Genomic DNA, 18,995 nt, shown 5'->3' with positions numbered 1-18,995 from the left:
CATGACTTTAAATCTGATAATTATGACTTTTAAGCTTATAATTATGAATTTTAATCTCTTAATTCGACTTCTTGTTGGGCTTTTATTTTTAGTTTTATGGCAGAAATGGGCTTCCGTAGTCACATGTCACAATAAAAATGCGCAGCAAACAGTGAGTTAATATCACTTTAATCCTGCAACACTGACCATTATATTAACTGAAAGAATGTGTATCGCAACATGAAACAAACACAACAGATTACTGTAAGAAAGAAGTGATTGAAAACAATGCAATGATAGAAAAAACACGTTTTATACTCTCACACAAGTGCATTTAAAATGAAAAAATTACAGCCAATCCTGACGAGCAACGGTGAAAACATCAGATCTGCACAGCATGACCTCCAAACTTGTTCTTGGTTCCAGAAATCGTGACTCCTAACAAACGGTTTTAATGTGGTCTGTTCAGGAAAAAACAACCTGATAAAACACAGCATGGTTATAGTTTTAGACCAGCAATAAACTACAACATGGTTTCCAGACCTGCCAAATGTTTCTGATTTCTCAGCTTAACAGATAAAGGAGTTTAATAATTATTTATCAACACATGACGTTCAAGGACCTTTGGCAACCTTAATAATAACCGAAGTATCAGTGTAAGGCAGTTAAAACCAGATTTATATACTGTGAAACCAAATCAAATCCATCTTTTACTGTTTTAGGTCAGTTAGGAAAACCACATTTATTTTCTACGTGTTACATAATTTAATCATTTAAGCAATTTGGAAAATCCCAGAAGCATCTGTGGGCTTCCTTTGCAAAATTTAGGCTAACAGGAAGCAAACTATGGAAGCATTTTAAGGCAAACACTCTGTTTCTTTATGTGACGCCATGAGAAAATAAAACCGAACAAAGAAAGCGACTTGTGGATCTCAAAACGTCAGGTTTTATCATTCGGTATGATTTCCAGATGTTTATTTTGTCAAACGTTGCATGAAAATATCCAGCATTCATCATAATTAGGTAGATGTTGGGTTCTATAATCTAGAAAGTAATGTAATCTGGTGATATTTGTGACTGAAGCTGTTAAAGTAAAAACAGAATTTAACAACATGGGCTGGAAGGCCACTCAGCATGGAAAAAGACATTACCCCAAAAGTAACATAAAAACAAGTATTTCTGGTCTGGTTTCTACTACAAATATCTTAGTGCTCTTGAAATAAGGCAAAAATAATTTAAAAGTAACTTTAGCTAGAAATAGGAGCTTTTTTTTCAAAATAAATGACTCCTCAATATTGATTAAATAAAGTTCTAGTTCCACTGACAGATTATTTAACTTAGAACAAGACATTTTTCTCATAGTACAAGTGAAATAATCTGCTAGTGAACTAGTACGTTTTCATTAACATCAAGGAATTATTTACTTTTAAGAAAGTCTTTTATACTGTCAAACAGTTACTTATAAGTTGGTTTCAAGTGTACTAAAATATTTGCTCTACAAACTAGACAAAAAATACTTAGGATTTTGTATTTTTCCAGTGAATGATCCTTAAAATGCCACCACTGTATCTATAAAGTTGGTTCAGGATAAGAAAACATTTGATTCCTGATTTCAGTACCATAGAAAATGTTTCTATTGTTACTATTGTTAGAAACTTCTGGAATGAAAATAGATACCAAAATATCTCATTATTGTGGCGTTTAGGAATTTGTTTTTATCCCAACTGACCTAAAAGATAAAAGATTTGATGTCAGAAAGTGAAGATGGAAAAAATGAGAACATCTGGTTTCAACTTTATGCTACTGAAATGGTCAAATTTGTGCAAGTAGTTTGGTAGCTGTATAATCTAAGTAATAATATTCCGACATATAACAAACTGAATATTTCCTTCTTAGCTCACTAAGTGCTTTATGAGAGATTCTAACGGAACGTTGTAGAAAAAAACTGTATTGTCCACACTGGACCCTTATATTAATTTAATGTCTACTCGTACATTTAAAGAAAGGAATAAAGTGAAAACGTTGAAGACGAACTGAGTAAAACTATCACTCAGATCAGGAATAAACAATCCACAGACGTTAGTGTTTCAGACCAAAAGACACTTTGCTGCGGTGAGAAATTGTTGGATTATTTCAGACTATAAAGGAGTTGTGATGGATTAGGTCTCCTAATTATTTCTTTGTTCCACAAACCAAACGCAGGAGGGTGTGTCGTCGCCTATAAAGCTTTTTCTGTCCAAGACATTGGTCTCGTATGGCTTTCACAGAATGCCTATCTTATTTTTGTTTTCTTTTAACCTCCAACACTTGCATGTTTTTTTTGTCTTTCCAGGTCTTCCAGAAAAACCCCAAAAGAACTGGAATAAAAAAAAAACTGTATACAATAGAAAAGAAGGCGCCATGGTAAAAAAGGCAATTGCAATCTTGGATTTACTGCATCATGAGTCCGCTGGAGCCCGAGCGCTTCACCGGGTCGCACCAAAGTGCTGCCTCTTCTTCTCGTCTCTGTGGTCGGTCAGTGAACTAACACAGGAAACCGTGTCCTTACGTCCTTATGTTTGCATATGCAAAAGGTTAGAGGAGGGAGCGAAGCTACCCCCAGGCAGGGGTTCCAGTCCAGGCTGCTGGTAAACAACACAAACTTTCCACAACTTCACTGGCTGGACTCTTGCTGTTGGTCTTCCTCTGAGCCGGTGTTTGCTGATCCTGGGTAAAGTCGTGGCCTCAGGTTAATATTTAATTACACTCTTACTCATTGCATTAAACTGCCTCTAGGATATAGGAACAGTCTTAAGATTGTGGAAAGAAGCTGAAAGTGTTCATGTTTCAAATTAGCTGTTCATCATTTAGGGTGATTTCACACCAGATTGGGGACTAAAGTTGCGACATTTGTTACATTTTCAGCAGCTGTGGTTCGCATTCATGCTGCACTGTCAAATAAATGAGAGTATTGGGTCCATGCTAAGAAAAAATAAATAAATTACAAAAATAAAGTTGAAATAATACAAGAATAGTCAAAATAATGAGAATAAAATCAAAATAATACGAGAATAAAGTCATAATATTACCAGAATAAAGTTGTAATATTATGACTTTGTTCTCATAATTAAATTGTTTTTATTTTCTTGGTGTGGCCCTAACGCTCTGTTCTATAAACAAATCAAATTTAAAAACTTGTTCCCCTCCTTGCCTGTGGTGGCGCTGCACCAATAACCACCTAAGGAAACAACACCAAAACCTCAGAAGTAGAAACAGCAAATGTTCCTCTCCACAAAATGTAAACAGTAACAAAAGACTTTCTAGACCACAGGTCTAAAACTCCAGTCCAGTGTTTAGATGTGCCACAGGTACAAAACAATGGAATGAAATGGTTTAATGACCTCCTCCTTGTGAAGATCAGTTCTCCAGAACCTTAATGACCTAATTATTCTGTTCAGGTGTGGTGCAGCAGAGGCACATCTAAAAGTTGCAGGACAGCGGCCCTTGAGGACGGGAGTTTGATACCCCTGTTCTAGACAAACGAACTAATTTGTTAAAATTTGTTTTATTTTCTTTTGGGTTTTCAGACTCTCACTAAATGTCTTTTTGCCACCGAATGGATCAGAAATATTCAGGAGCCTCCACTGGCAAGGCTGGATGCAGTAAAATGGGAATAGACTAAAAATTTAACCCAACGCATGAAATGTGAACATTTCCATAACTTTTTTCCCCCCAAATGTTTCAATATTTTAATGATGCAAAGCGAGTTTTCTCACCTGGATTTGTGTCTGGCTGTTGGGGAATGTTTGGCTGAGCTTGTTGCTGCTGCCTAAAACAGGAATCAGAGACAATTTTACTCTAAATCTTGTTCTTTAATTCCTCTCTTAGGAGGAGACGAAGAGTCTGCTTCATCCTACCGTTCAAAGTAGGCCTGTCTCCTCTTCCTCAGCTCCTCCGCTGTCAGCGTCTCGCTCTGGACTTTTTGTCCTTCTTCAGTGCTGCTGGATTTCACACCTAAAACCTCGCACTCCGAAGACGAGTTGCTCATCACGGCTCCTGAAAAACATGGAAGAGAGAGAGGAGCGAGGGAGAAAGTAAGAATATGTTGAAATGTTCAAACTATTTTTATTTTTTTGTAAATCTCCAGATGTAAACTCACACAGATCAATAATAAAGTTTGCTCTGAAATTATGGCAGCCATTTTTAAAGCATGCAGGGTTTAAATGTCGAGCAAAAACAAAAAAGGAAAGGAGGTAGGATGGAAAAAAGAAAGTAAAGAAGGAAGGATAGTAATTAGGAAAAAGGGAAAGACTGAAGGCTGGACACAACGAAGGACCGAAGAGAGCATTAAGAAGAAAGGAAGGACAAAAAAAGGACTGGAAACAAACCAGGAATAGAAATGGAGGGAAAGAAAAAGGAAACAAAGAGGAATAAAAGACAAAAGAAAGATACAAAAACAGAGACAAAAAGACAATGGAAGGAAGACAAAAACAGAAGGAATAAAAGAAAGAAAAACAGAAACAAAGGAAAAGAAATAAAAGACAAAGAAACAAGATGGAAAGAGAGAGGAAGAAGGAAAGACATAAAGAAACAAGCAAAGAAATGAAAGATAAATGAAGACAGTAACAAAAATAGAACAAGGAAGACAAAAAAAGCATTAAAAAAATAAAGACACAGAAAGATGGACATGAGGATGAAAAATTTTAAGAAGGAAGGAAGGAAACATTTAGGTAACCAGATGGGAATTGACTTTTGGTAAATTTATATTTTTTCTTACTTTTCAAAGATCTAAAAGTCAAGTATTCGACTTTTCCAGGTGATCAAACCGAGTATTGATTTAGTCAGGATTTTTTTTCTGTTCCTTCACTCCGTTTTGTTAATTTAACAGTAGAAAATCCTGATACCGCTTCTGTTTTATTACCCTTTCCCAAGTCTTTTGCATCATAAAGGCGAACATGTTCCGATAAATAACTCCATTAATCCCGTTACCCTGCATGCTGAGCTGAATGGCTCTCCGAACGTCGGCCTCTTCGTCTTCCACATCCATGTCCTGCCTGCTGAGCGCCAGAGCTCTCTTCAGCTCCTCATCCTCGTCCTCCACAACAAAACCCACGTCCGTCTGCGTCTGAGAGGCCGACGTCCTGCTGGCAGTAAACACCGGAGTTAGCTGTTCTTTTGGGTCGGGACGCCGGCGTGCTGCGGAGACGTACCCCATGCTGGTCTGGGCCTCGTCTTCCCCGATGAGTCTGGGCCGCTGCTGCTGGTGGACCCGCATGATGCCCAGGATCTGCTCCGCCTCGCACTCTGGTAGATTTCCCCGGATTACAAATATGGAATAACCTGCAGAAATACAGAATTAATATTTCTAATCTGAACCCGACATGTAAGAGTATTTATCAGGGTTTGCACAGTAAAATTCACACTGCAAAATTCAAAATGTTACCAAGTAATTTGGTCTAGTTTATATCTTAGTTAAGGTAAATCAGTTGAAATAAAACAAAACTAACATGTAACTTTTCATCAAAATAAGATATTTGCACTAAAAACTAAACCCAATTTACTATTCTAGCACCAAAATAAACAAATGAACTAAAGAAGATTATAGTTTCAATTTGTGATTATATGATAATTATTACTGTTAAAATGTTTTGTGATCATATTCTACAATCTAAGCTAAAATATAACAAAATTCTATGTTTTGAAATGTCTCACATTCACGTCACTGGTCTGAGAACAACACAGAAATTTAACACAAAAAAATATCCCACAACTTCAGTAGTTTTGCTTAATATTTAAAGTATAACATGATCAATAAGTATTTGAGGAATTGGGAATAATATATGTTCATTACACTAAAACAATCCAAACAAATCATGTTAAGGTTAATGAGCTTCGAGCTCAAATTAAATGCTTAAAACACAAATAAAGTTACAAAAAAATTCTCAAAAATGTTCTTGCTAAGTTTTCTGGCATTTAGCAAATAGAAATAATTTAGGCAATTCTACAAAACCTTAAACAAGAAATGTTTTGACTGATTTAACTTCAGACAGCGAGAAAAAATATGTCTTTATATTAGGTGTCAGAAAATATTTGGTTTCAGCTATAAATAACATTTTCCAAATTCAGACCTTCAATCAAACAATACATTGCATTTTATTGCTAAACTGTGCACATTCAAAGGACTTTGTACAGAAATCAACACTTTTCAAACCTTGAAAACATTTTCAAAGATTTCGCGCTCTGATTTATTTTATCCGTACCTTCCTGTTGCAGCTGTGCGAGGAAAAGGGCTAAATACGTGTCCGATATCAACTCCGGTCCAGTCAGGAGTGAATTCAGGTTGAACCACTGCAGTGAAATCAGAGTTTCTGGTGAACTGCATCAACTGGAGTTATTAAAAACTAAAAGGCGGCGTCATACCTGCTGTCCCAGTTTGCGTATTGTAAACCAGTGCTCCTTATAGTTGCAAATGAAAGCTTTTTCATTTCTGAAACATAAAAGACGGCATCAGTTTCCACTGAAATGTAAGTTTTAACTTTTTCAGAGCACAGTGACGGCGCCTTACATTGGGTTTATCATCAGCCTCTGGTACTCTGGACTGTTAAAAAGGATCAGCTCCAAGCCCCACACCCGCAGAGCGTTGCTAATAACCTGTAGCGACCAGCAGATAAACGGGAGCTCTACCATTTGAAGTCAGGACTTTATATTTACTGGCAATAAGGTGGGATTTAAAGACGTACTTGTATCGAGAAGAATCCACTGTCATCCATGTTCCCTGAGGGTTGCTGTAAACACAAAAATACAACATTAAGAATGATTTAAAGCTAAAGTTTGTAGCTTTTCTAATATATTTTACATATTGTGACAGAACAGGATGACACAGATAATTTGTGGGAAAAAAAGTAGAAGCAGCCAATCAGCGCCAGGCCTTAGTGTTCCTGCTACACTGTATCCACCAGCACAGCCTGTCATGAATGCTAAGGCTGGATAGCATAGCTACAGATGATGGAGAATAAACAATTTTCCTGTTATAGTAAATGGTTTCTTTGCCATTTGCACATTTAGCATTGAGTACATGAGTTGATTGATAGCGCTAAGCCCCTCCTCCTGGCTCTAATTGGTTGTTTTTGGTCAGGAGCATTTCTTCACACGGCAACAGTAGCTCAGGCAGGAGGTAGAGGAGCTCAATTTGTTTACAGATTATCTGTCTCTAAACCACGACAGTTTTAACAAATATGTAAAAAACATGTTTTTGTAAAAGTTACATGATGCTGCTTTAAGCTACATTTTGTCCTCTAGTCACCTGTAAAAACGTCCGGTACTCCTCACTGGCCATGCCGCCCTCGGCCATCCTCATCCTCTCCTCTTCATCCAGCTGGTGAGCAATGGAGGACAGATCCACGGGGGTGAAGTACTCCCCCTGCAGGAGATTGTTCAGGCAGTGCTGGGCACACAGGGAGCCCTCTTGCTGCAAAACAAAAATAATATGATTGTTTTGAGACAATTCCCAAGTGATATAATGTTAATGGCATTACAATGAAGGAACACATTCTCAAAGATCAATAAACTTTAACTTCTAATGAACATTTAACGCTGGAAGACATTTTAAATATCCAAAAATAAATAAACAAAACTAAATAGTGAATTATGAAGTTGCTGTAAGCAAAATTGTCCTTCAAAGGGCGTGCCGTGGTGGCGGAGGGGTTAGTGCGACCCACATTCAGAGGCAACGTAGCCTTGACGCGGCTGTCGCGGGTTCGACTCCTGGACCCGACGACGTTTACCGCATGTCTTCCTCCCTTTCCTGTCACTCTACTTTGAAAAAGGGACACAAGAGCCCACAAAAAGACCCCTTGCGGGGCGGTTAAAAAAAAAAAAAGTGTCCTTCAAAAAAGGGGCTAGTTGAAACCAATGTGCTGTTTTTGGATTTCAGTGAAACTAACAGTGGAATTAAAATCATGTTTAAACATTAAACAATTCAAAATGATGCAATTAAAGTTGTCTGATTTAGCTGTGTTTTTGTAGAGACAATCTGAAACTTTAAAATTATTTTGCAAATTTTCTGTATTAAAAAAAATTCATTTAGTTTTCAAATTCTGAGTCACTTTTTTTTAAAATAAATCAAATAAAAGCTGATTTATTAGCAGCAAAGTTGTATTTTCAGTAAAAGTATCAGTTTACTCAATATTTTCTATTGTAAGAAAAAGTTTGCACCTGTGATGAACAGGCCACTTTTTCTTTTTTTTTTTTATCATTCTTGAATTTCATTTGGGTGCCACACAAAATCACTCGGAGGGCCACAAATGGCCCCTGGGCCGCACTTTGGACACCAATACAGTAAATACTTGAAATTATCTCGATATATTATGTTGTTTTAGCATTTTTAGCATCGATATTATCTTAATTATTTTTGTTAGCACTATTAGAGCTACTATTGGTAATAATCTTACTTGTTGGGAATGTCGTAAGCACATTGAATTTTGCATTAATAAAAGAATCAGAGAATGAAAAGTAAGAAGGTAAATTATCAAATTCAACCAGTCAGTTCAACTTTATTCCATACGGCGCTGTTTAACATAAAGTGCTCAACAGAAGTTAAAAATACATACAACCACGTTTTAAAAACGACCAAATAAATACAGACAGCACAAATAATAAAGTATAGCTAAAGGGCAGAGAAGAATCTACCTTCATAGATTTAAAAAGAGATTTTAAAAAGACGCACCAGTTTAAATTATTACATTTATTCGTACTGTAAACACAGGATATATCATTTTAAAACATAGTGATTTTGATTTTAAACAAGAGTAACCGATCGATCACGAGACCCCACAGTATAATTTATAAACCTCCAGTAGTCTTCAGGAATCAAACTAATCAAAAACATCAAATTAGTGGTTTTACTCCACAGCGACAGCACATCGCTTTATTAATGCAACTTTCATTACTAATAAAATCACAATTTGGGAACCTCAAATTATTCGTTTACAGCTGTTAAAACAATCTGAAAACAAACTTTTCAGCCTTTCTTGTTAGCTGGTGAGCTAGCAATTAGCATTCAGAACAAACAACAACACCACAGCTCAGCTAGCAGCGGCAGCTACCGGCTGCTAAACTGACACCGACACTCACACGACGGGTTGCAGTCAACATTTACAGATTAGCGACTCAAATTAAATATTTTACCTACTTTCTCATGAAATATGGAATCCATATTCAGCTTTCTGTCAAACATTCAACTCTGACCTCCACCTCTTCCGCATTCATCAGCTCAGCGACAGGAGACAATCTTTACTGGCGCCCCCTGGTGGTAGGCCTGACTCAGCGCTTTGGACGTTTTGCTCAGAACCGTGTAACAGGAAACGGTCTCCCTATGACGCATGCTCCTTAAACAGCACCTGAACATGGCGGACGGGGAGAAGCCGTCAGAGGGGCTGCAGCTCAGTCAGGTGAGATGTTCTGGGATTAAATCCAGCTGACAGCTGACCGACAATCCGAGGGGAGACCGCGGATTGTACCGGGATCATTTCTGGGAATTTAACGGTCTTTTTGCTTTGTGACAGAGCGCCGTTCCGGCTAAGCTAAAGCAGCTCTAAGGCTAACTACCAACTAGCCTCAAAGAGCCTCCAATTAAATGTACATAAACGTGTTTATTTACATATCTGAATGGATTTGAAGCAGGATTCATTATTGTTTTATATTTACTGCTCAACAACCAGTTTATTTAAGTGTATTTATGTGTTTTGAACCACAATTTGTTTTAGTTGTATTAATCCAGCTCATTGTTTAGGTTTAAAGCAGCATTAGTTAGAGATTTTTTATCTCTGATCCGTTTATAAATATGCTTTTCAGTTTCGGATGTTTTGCTGGTTTTTGCGGGTGAAAATCAGGACTGTTCCGTCATTGTTCTCGTTAATGTTTTTAATGTGAAAGCAAAACTGATCCTACTGACTATTTTTTTATAGCGATCTAAATTCAGTTGAACTCTCTTTCCAAGGGGCATTAACACAATAAAACACTTTGTATTTGATACGGATTTGATGCAGACAGTCTTGCTATTAATCACCTTAGGCATTGTTCTGACCCTATTGTCTGAATGTTGCAGCTGAATTAAGATCAGGCAACTTTTTTTCAATCTTTTGTTCAATTTTGGTGTGAATTTAGCCCTAGTTTTGTGATATTAGCTGACAGAAGTGATATTCAGTGTGGTCTTCTGTTGATTAAAGCTGTCTGCTTCAAAATTCACTGTGTTGTTTGTTCAGAGATATAATCAAAAAGGCTATTTCATCCTTGCAAATTCCCCTTACTGGGTTATTTTCTCTTTAGCAGATCCTTTTCTAAAATCCTGAGAGAGATCCAGGTGTGAACATCTATGTGTCAGCTACATTCAAACTCACTTAAATGCCTTTACTGGCTATTTTTCTGTTTGGTTTGAACATCGGAAAATCAACTTCAGGTTTAGATGTCAAAATGCATTGTATTGCTGTCATATGATTTGTGTTCTGTTAACAAATTAAATCAACCAGTTAAACAGATGTACCAAATAAAGTGGCCAGTGAGTAGGCCTGTCACGATAACAAATTTTGCTGAACGATGAATTGTCTCAAAAATTATTGCGATAAACGATAATATTGTTTGAAGACCTTTTTACACTGATTTAATGGAAATTATGTAATAATGCATGCGATTTCCTGCCAAGGATAGATACATTTTATTTTCAAAAGAACACTTAACGCTGGAACTGATAAACAAAACAACCAAAAACAAAAATTAAATGAATAAAGTGGAGAGCACCGGAGTTGAGCCTTTTTTCATTCAGTGTCATCAACAGAAAGAGAAAAAGGCTGGAAGAGACGATAATGCCGATAATTAAAATGAGGTTGATAGTTTTAATTTATCGTACGATTAATTGATTTATCGTTTATCGCGACAGGCCTAGTGAGTGAAGGTGGCTGTAATGGTTTACGATATTTGCATAACATCTGATAAATACCAGGAAGCACTTTGCTGTAACAGTTTGGCTTTGTCTGGTGACAGCCTCCTGTACCGTAATGTTATGTAGTGGAACCCGCTTGTCTGAGTGTTGCAGCTGAATTAGCTGAGTTTAGAGGACATTTTAGCCACTTTGGTTGGATGTGAGTAACTTCAACAGTTCTCCTCAGTACAACTTCTTTGTAATTGTTGTGAATGTCATAGAAAAAACCTCAACTGTCATTTTTACTATCAGTTTTAGTTGAGCTAAAGACTATTTTAGTTGAAGATAATTTTGACGAGTAATTTGATTTAAAAAAAAATTCACATGCAGATTTTTCAATTAAACTTTTTTATGCACTTTTAGAAATACACTAAATTATACAAATAAACAAATGATCCACTTTATAAGTATGAAAATAAACATTTTGTTGCCTAAAATGCAATGACATAATTCCTTTAGTGTACATCTGATCATTTGTAGCAAAGGATTCATTTTTAGCTAAAAGATCCTTCTAACACCAACATGTGAACAGCTCAGACCTTTTTGCTTTATTTAACATCAGTTCAATAGAAAAGGACATTTACAGAATTTGAACTAGATTAACCTACAATTTGAGAAGTTTTGGTTTTAGCATATTTACAGATTAAGTTTTTTTTTTCCATCTTAATTGCAGAATTTAGATACTTTTTGGTTTAATTACTCCTCTTAGTGTGTTGTTTCAGCAAATGTCCTTTTCTAGATGCTTCTGTTAACAATTAATCGATTACTAAATTAGTTACTTATTATTTCAATAATCGATTCATCACGATGAATTATTTCAGCACTAATCTGCATGAAAGCAAACACTTGGGCATAAGCAGAGTTCCCACAAAATCTGGGAAAGTATAGAGTTTAAATATTGAAAGTATTAAAATAAAATGTATGTGCATTTCCAGCCTTTACCAAAATTTGGTATCATGACAGGCCTGGAAATAATAATTCAAATATGAACAGCTTTAAAAAAACGCTCATGCAGTTTTGTTTCAATAGTCAACAGGGTGTTTTTTTTGTCCTTGTCCCTAAAGGAATGGTTGGAGGCGGCAGATTGCAGGGCGGAGCTGCTGCAGCACCTGAAAGACCAGGTGCCGCAGATCTTCTGCCTGAAGAAGGAGCTCAGCCCTCCGGAGGAAGAGGACCTGACGCAGAGGCGGCTCCTTCATCCTCTGGAGTGCTTCCTGTTCGGAGAGGATCCTCAGGAAGGTCGGCAGAAGCTGCAGCAAGGCAGCGCCTCGTCTCAGCTCTGCGGCCGCGTGTTCAAGGAGGGAGAGACTGTTTACTCCTGCAGGTCTGCTCAAAGACTGACAGTTTATCGCAAAAAGTTATTTTCACCACTGCTTATTCCACGAAAGCATCAATAAATATTAGTAAATTCTAAGATGTGATTAAAAGCAGTTATTGTGGGTTCCGTGGTGGCGTAGTGGTTAGCGCGACCCGTATTTGGAGGCCTTGAGTCCTCGACGCGGCCATCGCGGGTTCGACTCCCGGACCCGACGACATTTGCTGCATGTCTTCCCCCCTCTCCTTCCCCATTTCCTGTCAGTCTACTGTCATATAAGGGACACTAGAGCCCACAAAAGACCCCCTGGAGGGGTAAAACAAAAAAAAAAAAGCAGTTATTGTGTGTAGTTTAGAGTAGTGATGCACAATATATCGTCACTAACATCGGTATCGGCCGATATTAACAACCGATGTTGGTTTTCCTCTTGTTGCTGTTTTTCTCTGGTTGTTTTTTTTCCCCAAATGCGCTTTAACTGTAGAGAAATATATATAATAGGTAACTGTATGGCTGTGATTGTGTGTCACAGCAATTATAGTACCACAAACACAAATACTGCTCTTGAAAAACATTACTTAATAATGGAAAAATTATTATTATTAATTGTTATTAATTCCTTAACATTCCTTAGTAATACACTTCTTTAGGACACCAGTCACATAAAGAAATCTGATTTATGTAATTAAACTGCGAATCGTAACTGCAATTTATCATAATTATTGATGCTTTCATTGAACAAGCAGTGAAGAAAATGGTGAAATTAACAATGCAGAAAATACAGACAGTTTAGGGGTTTTTAAAGATTATTAACTGGAATTTAACATGACAACGATAAATCCAAATTATTATAAGAAATTTATCATGATAAATGATATGATAAATACCCATCCCCGTCGCAAACCTTTTATTTATTTCCGCAGTCATTGGTGTTTTCTTCTGAAAATCAACTCACCCTTCACATTGGGGATACAAGTTGCCGATTAATGAGTAAATTGAAAGTTTATTCACTTTATAGATCAACTAACAATTAATCAATAAGCAACCATTTTCTTAAAAACCTGAGTTTTATTTTGCAACGAGTGCCGACCGTCTTTCCTTAAAATAAAGAGCAACACTTTTTATGATATGCTAAATTTAAAAACAAACAATAAATCAATAACAATATATATCACGATAGATACATGATCAATATCAATACATCTGATAGAATATTCACTGGACTCTGATCCAGAACCGCACAGCATTCTGGGAGATGTAGGCAGAGGAAAGATAAGCTAGTTGGTAGAATTGACTGACTCACTCACTCCTTTGGTTGCTAAGCAACTCTCATTCTTTGTTACCTAGCAACAGCCTGCGGAGTAACTGAGGCAGCAGCAGTTTAAGTTTCCCCACTGTTCCTCATAACTGCTTAAAATTAAACAACGGTGTGGAGTGAAAGCTGAATAAAAGAGAATATAACAGCATTTCAGATTTTTAAAACAAAAACCTAAACAACAATTGTTGGTATATAGACTGATATGAAATATTTGTATAGTGATATAAGCTTTTCAGCCATATTGTCCAGCCCTAAATGGATGTTATTAATTAATTGATAGGAACTAATTTTAATCTAATAAATCATTAATTGATAATTAATCATAAGTTGGTTGAACTGTTGCCTTTCTGCAAGAAGGTTTAGGATTTAAATCCCAGCCTGGAGTCTTTCTTAGTGGAAGTTGTTTTTGTCCATTTTTATCAAGTAGGAAAAGTAATTAGTAAAACTAATGAGTTTAAATAAAATTATTTTTCTTTGTTTTATATTTATCCTCTTCATCCTGTTTCAGGGACTGTGCAATAGATCCCACTTGTGTGCTGTGCATGGACTGCTTCCAGGACAGTGTGCACAAAAACCATCGCTACAAGGTTGGTGTTAATGTAAATATTTACATGTGCTCATTTTTCTGTGAATCTTAGGTTCTGTTCTGTGATGCTGTGTGCGCCGCTCGGTTCCCACAGAACCCTCTAACTTAATTACTGTTGTGTGTGTCCATCATCTCGCCCTCTGTGACTCATTTGCTGTTTTTCCTTCAGATGCACGCGTCATCCGGCGGGGGGTTCTGTGACTGCGGCGACGTGGAAGCCTGGAAGGTCGGCCCGTGTTGCTCCAAACATGACCTGGGGGCTGCCGCCGCCATGGTAACGGTGCGTTACGTAACTACTGTGTCAGTGATCCCCAGAATACTTATTTTCCCATCTTCTTAATGGAAGCTGCTGCTGGAAGTTTGGCTCCAGAAACGAGAGCTGTGCGGCCTTGAACTCAGCTTGGTGATTGGTTTGTTTAGGCCCAGCTGTGATAAGATCGCGCGTCGTGAGCCAGCACGCAGCCGGCTTCTTTCTGGGTTTTTTTTTTTTTTTTTTTTCCATAAGCAACAGGTGGTCCATTAACACGTCCGGCCGCTTTCTGACAGCCTGCTTTGTGTTTGCCATACCAGATCTAAACCTGTTCTTAATGAGCATTCACTACAGCGTCTCTGCTGGGAACAAGATAAGCCACAGTCCCTCCATTATTCAGGTCGAAACCAGATTTTTACATTTACTCATAACATTTTAAAGACTGAAATAATTTGAAATAATTGTTGATTAATTGTTAATTGGAGTATAGTCTCAAACAGGTCATTTCCTGAAAGAAAAACATATTCAGAGCAGCAATAAAGCCAAAACTGTACAGAAATATATAGATTTCTGCATTTAGTATTAAATATGTTCTACCCAGATTTCCTTTAATGGCATTTTTAGCTTCACCTGGTTCTAATTCTGTAAAAGAAAATCTTGTATTAAGCAGCTTTTGCTATAAAAAATAATCAATAGATCAGCCAGGCACTGTTTTGGTGTTAAGTCAAGCAAAAAGCCTTTCACGTTTTTTTTAGCTGTAGATGACCAAGCGTACACTAAAGTAATGCTATTATTGCATTTTAGTCAATAAAATGTTTTTCAAAATATTTATGTTTTAATGAATTTTTAGTATTATATAAAAATGGCTTAAGGAGTTAAATGAAAGTTCTGCACAATGTACCAATCTTATTGTTCAATTAATCAATTAGCCTTAAACCTTTTGTATGAAATCAGACTAGATGTTCGGAGCAGTTATAATGACTGATATCAGTCACTTAAAAATGTAAATTTTGTTTTCCTTAAGCCACATTATGGCTAACTTTGTGTTGTGATTAAGGTTATTGCCCATCTGGAAGAGCAAATTGAACCAAAGTTCATAATGTTTGTTTCTCACAAAGCACCGATTCCTCCTGGCTACTTTCTCCTTTAACAGTTTCTTAACATGTCTTCAGAAAACGTAATAACTTTTTCTTCTCTGAGCAGGACTTGTTTCTCTGTTGATAATGATGATGTATTAAATGTTACTTTGTCTTTGATATTGAAGTTATTTCACACTAAAACACGTTTTTCTCTGGGACACTAAAGCTATTTGGAAAGATGAATGTTCAGACTTCTGGGAATAAGGAGGAGCTGTACTAGTGGAGGTAATCAATTCTCTTGTCTGAATTATTTAGACATTTCCAGGATGTCACACAAAGAACCAGTAAGTTTGAGCTATAAAATAAATCTCCAATTAACTCAAATGCTGAGAATTAGAAGAAGCTTATGAAGCCGTTGCATCATTATCCGATTAAATCTCCCTGGCTTTGAAGAAAGTAATGAAAATTGCTCATTATTCTGGCATTTAACAAAAATAAATAGTTTTAGTTTGAGTTAATATTGGAGAGTGAAAGGGGAGAAAATAACGGTTGTCTTTTTCTAAAGTGTAAGTATCTGGTTTCAGATTCCAGTGGCTGTTTTGACACAGACATTTAAACCGAGGAAGAATCCACCCAGTCAGAGTCTGTTTGTTGCTCCTGTTGAATATTTTTATTAGTTTTTGTGGCGTTTGTGATTTTCTGTTTGTTCCCGCGGGATTCGATGTTGATGTCGGAAGGCCAGCTGCTTTTCTCTGCTCATTTGGAAAATCATGTGGAGTAGTTCAGGGCCTCGTTATTGGCTTACAGCCTCTGACACAGGACATAGGAAATATTTGAGGTTACATTTTTGGCATTCCATGTGAATCTTCAATAAAGTAGCCTAAAAGTTTTATTATTTTGGCTTATAACTGTTATGCTTTATGTCCATAGCTGCTTATGGGAAGCATGTTTCATGTAGGCATACCTTCTACTTCTTCTGTTTTCGCAGGACGAAGCTGTTTTAGAGCCAGAATTGTACGAACGTGCAGAGAAACTTTTCCGGGTTCTTATGCGCTACGTTACCGACTTTCTGGTGTGGGAGGAAAACTTTGAGCTGTCAGCTGAACTCCAGCCCCGGTACGGCCTCACAGATTAAATGGAAATGGAATTTTTATTCAAAAACAAGCAAAATAATCTCATAACTCAGTGTTTCTATCCTCACTACAGGTTAAAAGACAATGTGTACTACTGTGTGCTGTACAACGATGAGCATCACTCGTACGACCACGTGATCTACACCCTGCAGCGATCGGTTAACTGCGATCAGGCTGAAGCACAAACACACACAACTCTTATTGACAAAGAGGTATTTCTTCAGCCTTATGTCCTCGTGACTTTTCTTTTTTTAATATATAAAATAAGCCAAGTTTTGATTGTGTTGACAGCTGTTACCATCAGATAATCAAATCTGGAAATTTGATGTCCTCAGGATAATCCATTGAATAAACAAACAGACATAAAGTGTTTATTTAATGTATAAGTATGAATATGCAGGTTTATTTTTTTAAATAGCTTTTCAATCAAATATCTTAAATATCCTACCCACCTAAACTAAAGATAAGATAGATGAGATAAGATTTATTGTCATTGTCATCAACAGATTACGAGATTGAGATTTGCTAAAAGGAAATATGGAGGCGTAATGTTGAGTTTTTAACAAGAGAATGTTTATTTATGAAAGATTTTATAAAGTGCAGTGTCAATTTTTTTTTCTCAGCTATTACACTTTAATTACCAAACTAAACATGCAGTGAAATATCAGACCTTGCTTGCTACTTTTGTTTGTCATGATATACAGGCAAAACTTTGGGATAAATTGTACTTTTTCATTTTGTTTTTGTTGAACTGCTTCTTTCTGCAAATAAAACCCATTTAAAATGCATGTCACTACTTACTGTAATAATGTTTTGACATGTTATTTGTCTTGATTTAGACAAAACAAATATTGTTATATAAAACTACCAATCTGCTTATATTTGTTAGAAAACGTTTTTTTACACACATTCTCACATGTGTGAAAATATGTGTGTTTTTATTACATAAATAAAAAATATGTTTGAGACTAAATATTTTACATATTAAATTGCAGCTGTCAGCTTGTTGGGTTACATTTTATTAATCAATGTAACCCAACATTGACATTATTATTACTATTTAAAAGTATTATATTTAATACTACTTAATATAGTATTAAATATAATACTATATTTTTGATTTCGTATTAAATATATCTACTGTTACTAGAACACAATAAAGTTTATAACAAGAATGCAAACAATTAATTGACTTATGATTAATTGTCGATTAATGTTTTTTTTTAATTAAATCAGAGTCGATTAATGGTTTATTATATTAAAATTAGTTCTAATGACGTCCGCTTAGTCCTTCTTTTAATGAAGTTTCACCGCCATCCAGCAGAGGGCGCCGCTGGTCACCTTAAGCGGAGCCAACCGTTGATACAGAAACAAAAATGGCGGCCATACCATAACGGAAAAGACAAACGGTCCTAACAGAGTCCGGTTTGGGATGGAAAATTCGCCTTTTGCGGCTCTGTTTTGAAATACCAACACTCGATAAGCTCTTATTCAGCCGAAGTGCTGCATGATGCAGCAGCGTCGACAATTTCTAAAAGATTTAGCCCTTTATGCTATAGAAAGACGGTTAGCCCTCTTGATACAAGAGAAAACTGACGTTTTTAAGAATCAGTCAACTTTAGAGTAACGCATTAATAACTCGCATCCCTACTTTATAATAAAATGTGTAAGTAGAAAAAAATGCGTTTATTCAGTAGCCACAGTTGCTTATTTTTCTCTTTGGTAAATCTGAGTGCTCTCCTGATGGTTGGTGAACTGTTTTATAGGGTCGGCGGGCGGTGAAGAGAGGAACGCTCCGTTCTTGCCAGCAAGCAAAAGACCTCATCAGGGTAAACTCCCATTTTTCTTTCCTAATACTGATATTTCTAATAAGCAACTGTCTGCATTTTTAATATCGCTCCAACCCTCTCCGTCCTGCATTGCAGTCCAACTCCGAGCACATCTCCCTTCAGCCTCTACGTGTGGAGATCCTTCATGCAACAGTGATGGCTCATCAGACTTTCGCTCTCCGTCTGGGCTCCTGGTTCCAGAAGATCATTGGTTACTCAGGTGCTGCAGTCGTTGTGCTTATTTAAATTTAATCTTAACAAATCTTAAAGTTTTTTTTTTGTTTTGACGTGTGTCTCGTCTGTTCTGTGCAGTGGGATTCAGACAGGCCTTCTGCCAGGTCGCATTAGAGCCCAATGCAGACAGAGATCGTCCCTGTCTCATCAGCAGACTCATGCTGCACGATGCACGCATGTATAAAGGTAGGCTGCGTCTTAAAATTTGATCAAAATTAAATTAATTTTTGTAGGGCTGCAACTAACAATTATTTTAGCAATAATTCTGACGATTAATCGGATGAAAAGTTGGATCATTCTGCAGCTTTTTCATTTAACTAC

General features: G+C 36.7%; 2 protein-coding genes across 6 annotated transcripts in view; one reads left to right on the top strand and one right to left on the bottom strand.

The window, feature by feature from the left end:
- Positions 1-1,630: 1,630 nt before the first annotated feature.
- Positions 1,631-9,285, bottom strand: atxn3 (ataxin 3). Of its 3 annotated transcripts, none has more exons than XM_028000112.1 (11): positions 9,149-9,285; positions 7,262-7,426; positions 6,699-6,743; positions 6,524-6,609; positions 6,379-6,445; positions 6,219-6,306; positions 5,169-5,298; positions 4,948-5,102; positions 3,876-4,014; positions 3,735-3,787; positions 1,631-2,685 (listed from the first exon to the last, which is right to left on the bottom strand). In XM_028000112.1, the coding sequence occupies exons 1-11, from the start codon at positions 9,191-9,193 to the stop codon at positions 2,633-2,635; spliced, it is 1,026 nt and encodes a 341-aa protein (XP_027855913.1). In that variant the 5' UTR covers positions 9,194-9,285; the 3' UTR covers positions 1,631-2,632. The 3 variants fall into 3 exon arrangements, with proteins under 3 accessions (XP_027855913.1, XP_027855914.1, XP_027855912.1); XM_028000113.1 differs by having other exon boundaries at positions 4,948-5,099; XM_028000111.1 differs by having other exon boundaries at positions 4,948-5,298.
- Positions 9,286-9,289: 4 nt separating this feature from the next.
- Positions 9,290-18,995, top strand: part of ubr1 (ubiquitin protein ligase E3 component n-recognin 1) — a 29,280-nt gene continuing 19,574 nt past the window's right edge. For 2 of the 3 annotated variants that reach the window (XM_028000078.1, XM_028000077.1), the window contains exons 1-9: positions 9,290-9,407; positions 11,998-12,257; positions 14,072-14,150; positions 14,319-14,429; positions 16,467-16,594; positions 16,685-16,823; positions 18,378-18,440; positions 18,537-18,660; positions 18,753-18,860. In XM_028000078.1, the coding sequence (XP_027855879.1) occupies positions 9,339-9,407; positions 11,998-12,257; positions 14,072-14,150; positions 14,319-14,429; positions 16,467-16,594; positions 16,685-16,823; positions 18,378-18,440; positions 18,537-18,660; positions 18,753-18,860 (1,081 nt within the window). In that variant the 5' untranslated portion in view covers positions 9,290-9,338. The remainder of the gene's footprint in view (positions 9,408-11,997; positions 12,258-14,071; positions 14,151-14,318; positions 14,430-16,466; positions 16,595-16,684; positions 16,824-18,377; positions 18,441-18,536; positions 18,661-18,752; positions 18,861-18,995) is intronic. The other variant, XM_028000079.1, reaches the window with a different exon arrangement.

The sequence above is a fragment of the Xiphophorus couchianus genome, chromosome 19 (genome assembly GCF_001444195.1).
Source record: "Xiphophorus couchianus chromosome 19, X_couchianus-1.0, whole genome shotgun sequence".
NCBI lineage: Eukaryota > Metazoa > Chordata > Actinopteri > Cyprinodontiformes > Poeciliidae > Xiphophorus > Xiphophorus couchianus.
Note: the sequence above shows the minus strand (reverse complement) of the source record. Positions and strands in the feature narration are given on the sequence as shown.

Excerpts from the sequence above, each read along its gene's own strand:
- atxn3 (XM_028000111.1), bottom strand. The coding sequence starts at position 9,193 with ATGTTTGACAGAAAGCTGAATATGGATTCCATATTTCATGAGAAA. Across the intron at positions 6,446-6,523 it reads AGGCTGATGATAAACCCAAT|AAATGAAAAAGCTTTCATTT; the intron begins GTAAGGCGCCGT and ends TTTATGTTTCAG. Across the intron at positions 3,788-3,875 it reads AGACAGGCCTACTTTGAACG|GCAGCAGCAACAAGCTCAGC; the intron begins GTAGGATGAAGC and ends TTCCTGTTTTAG.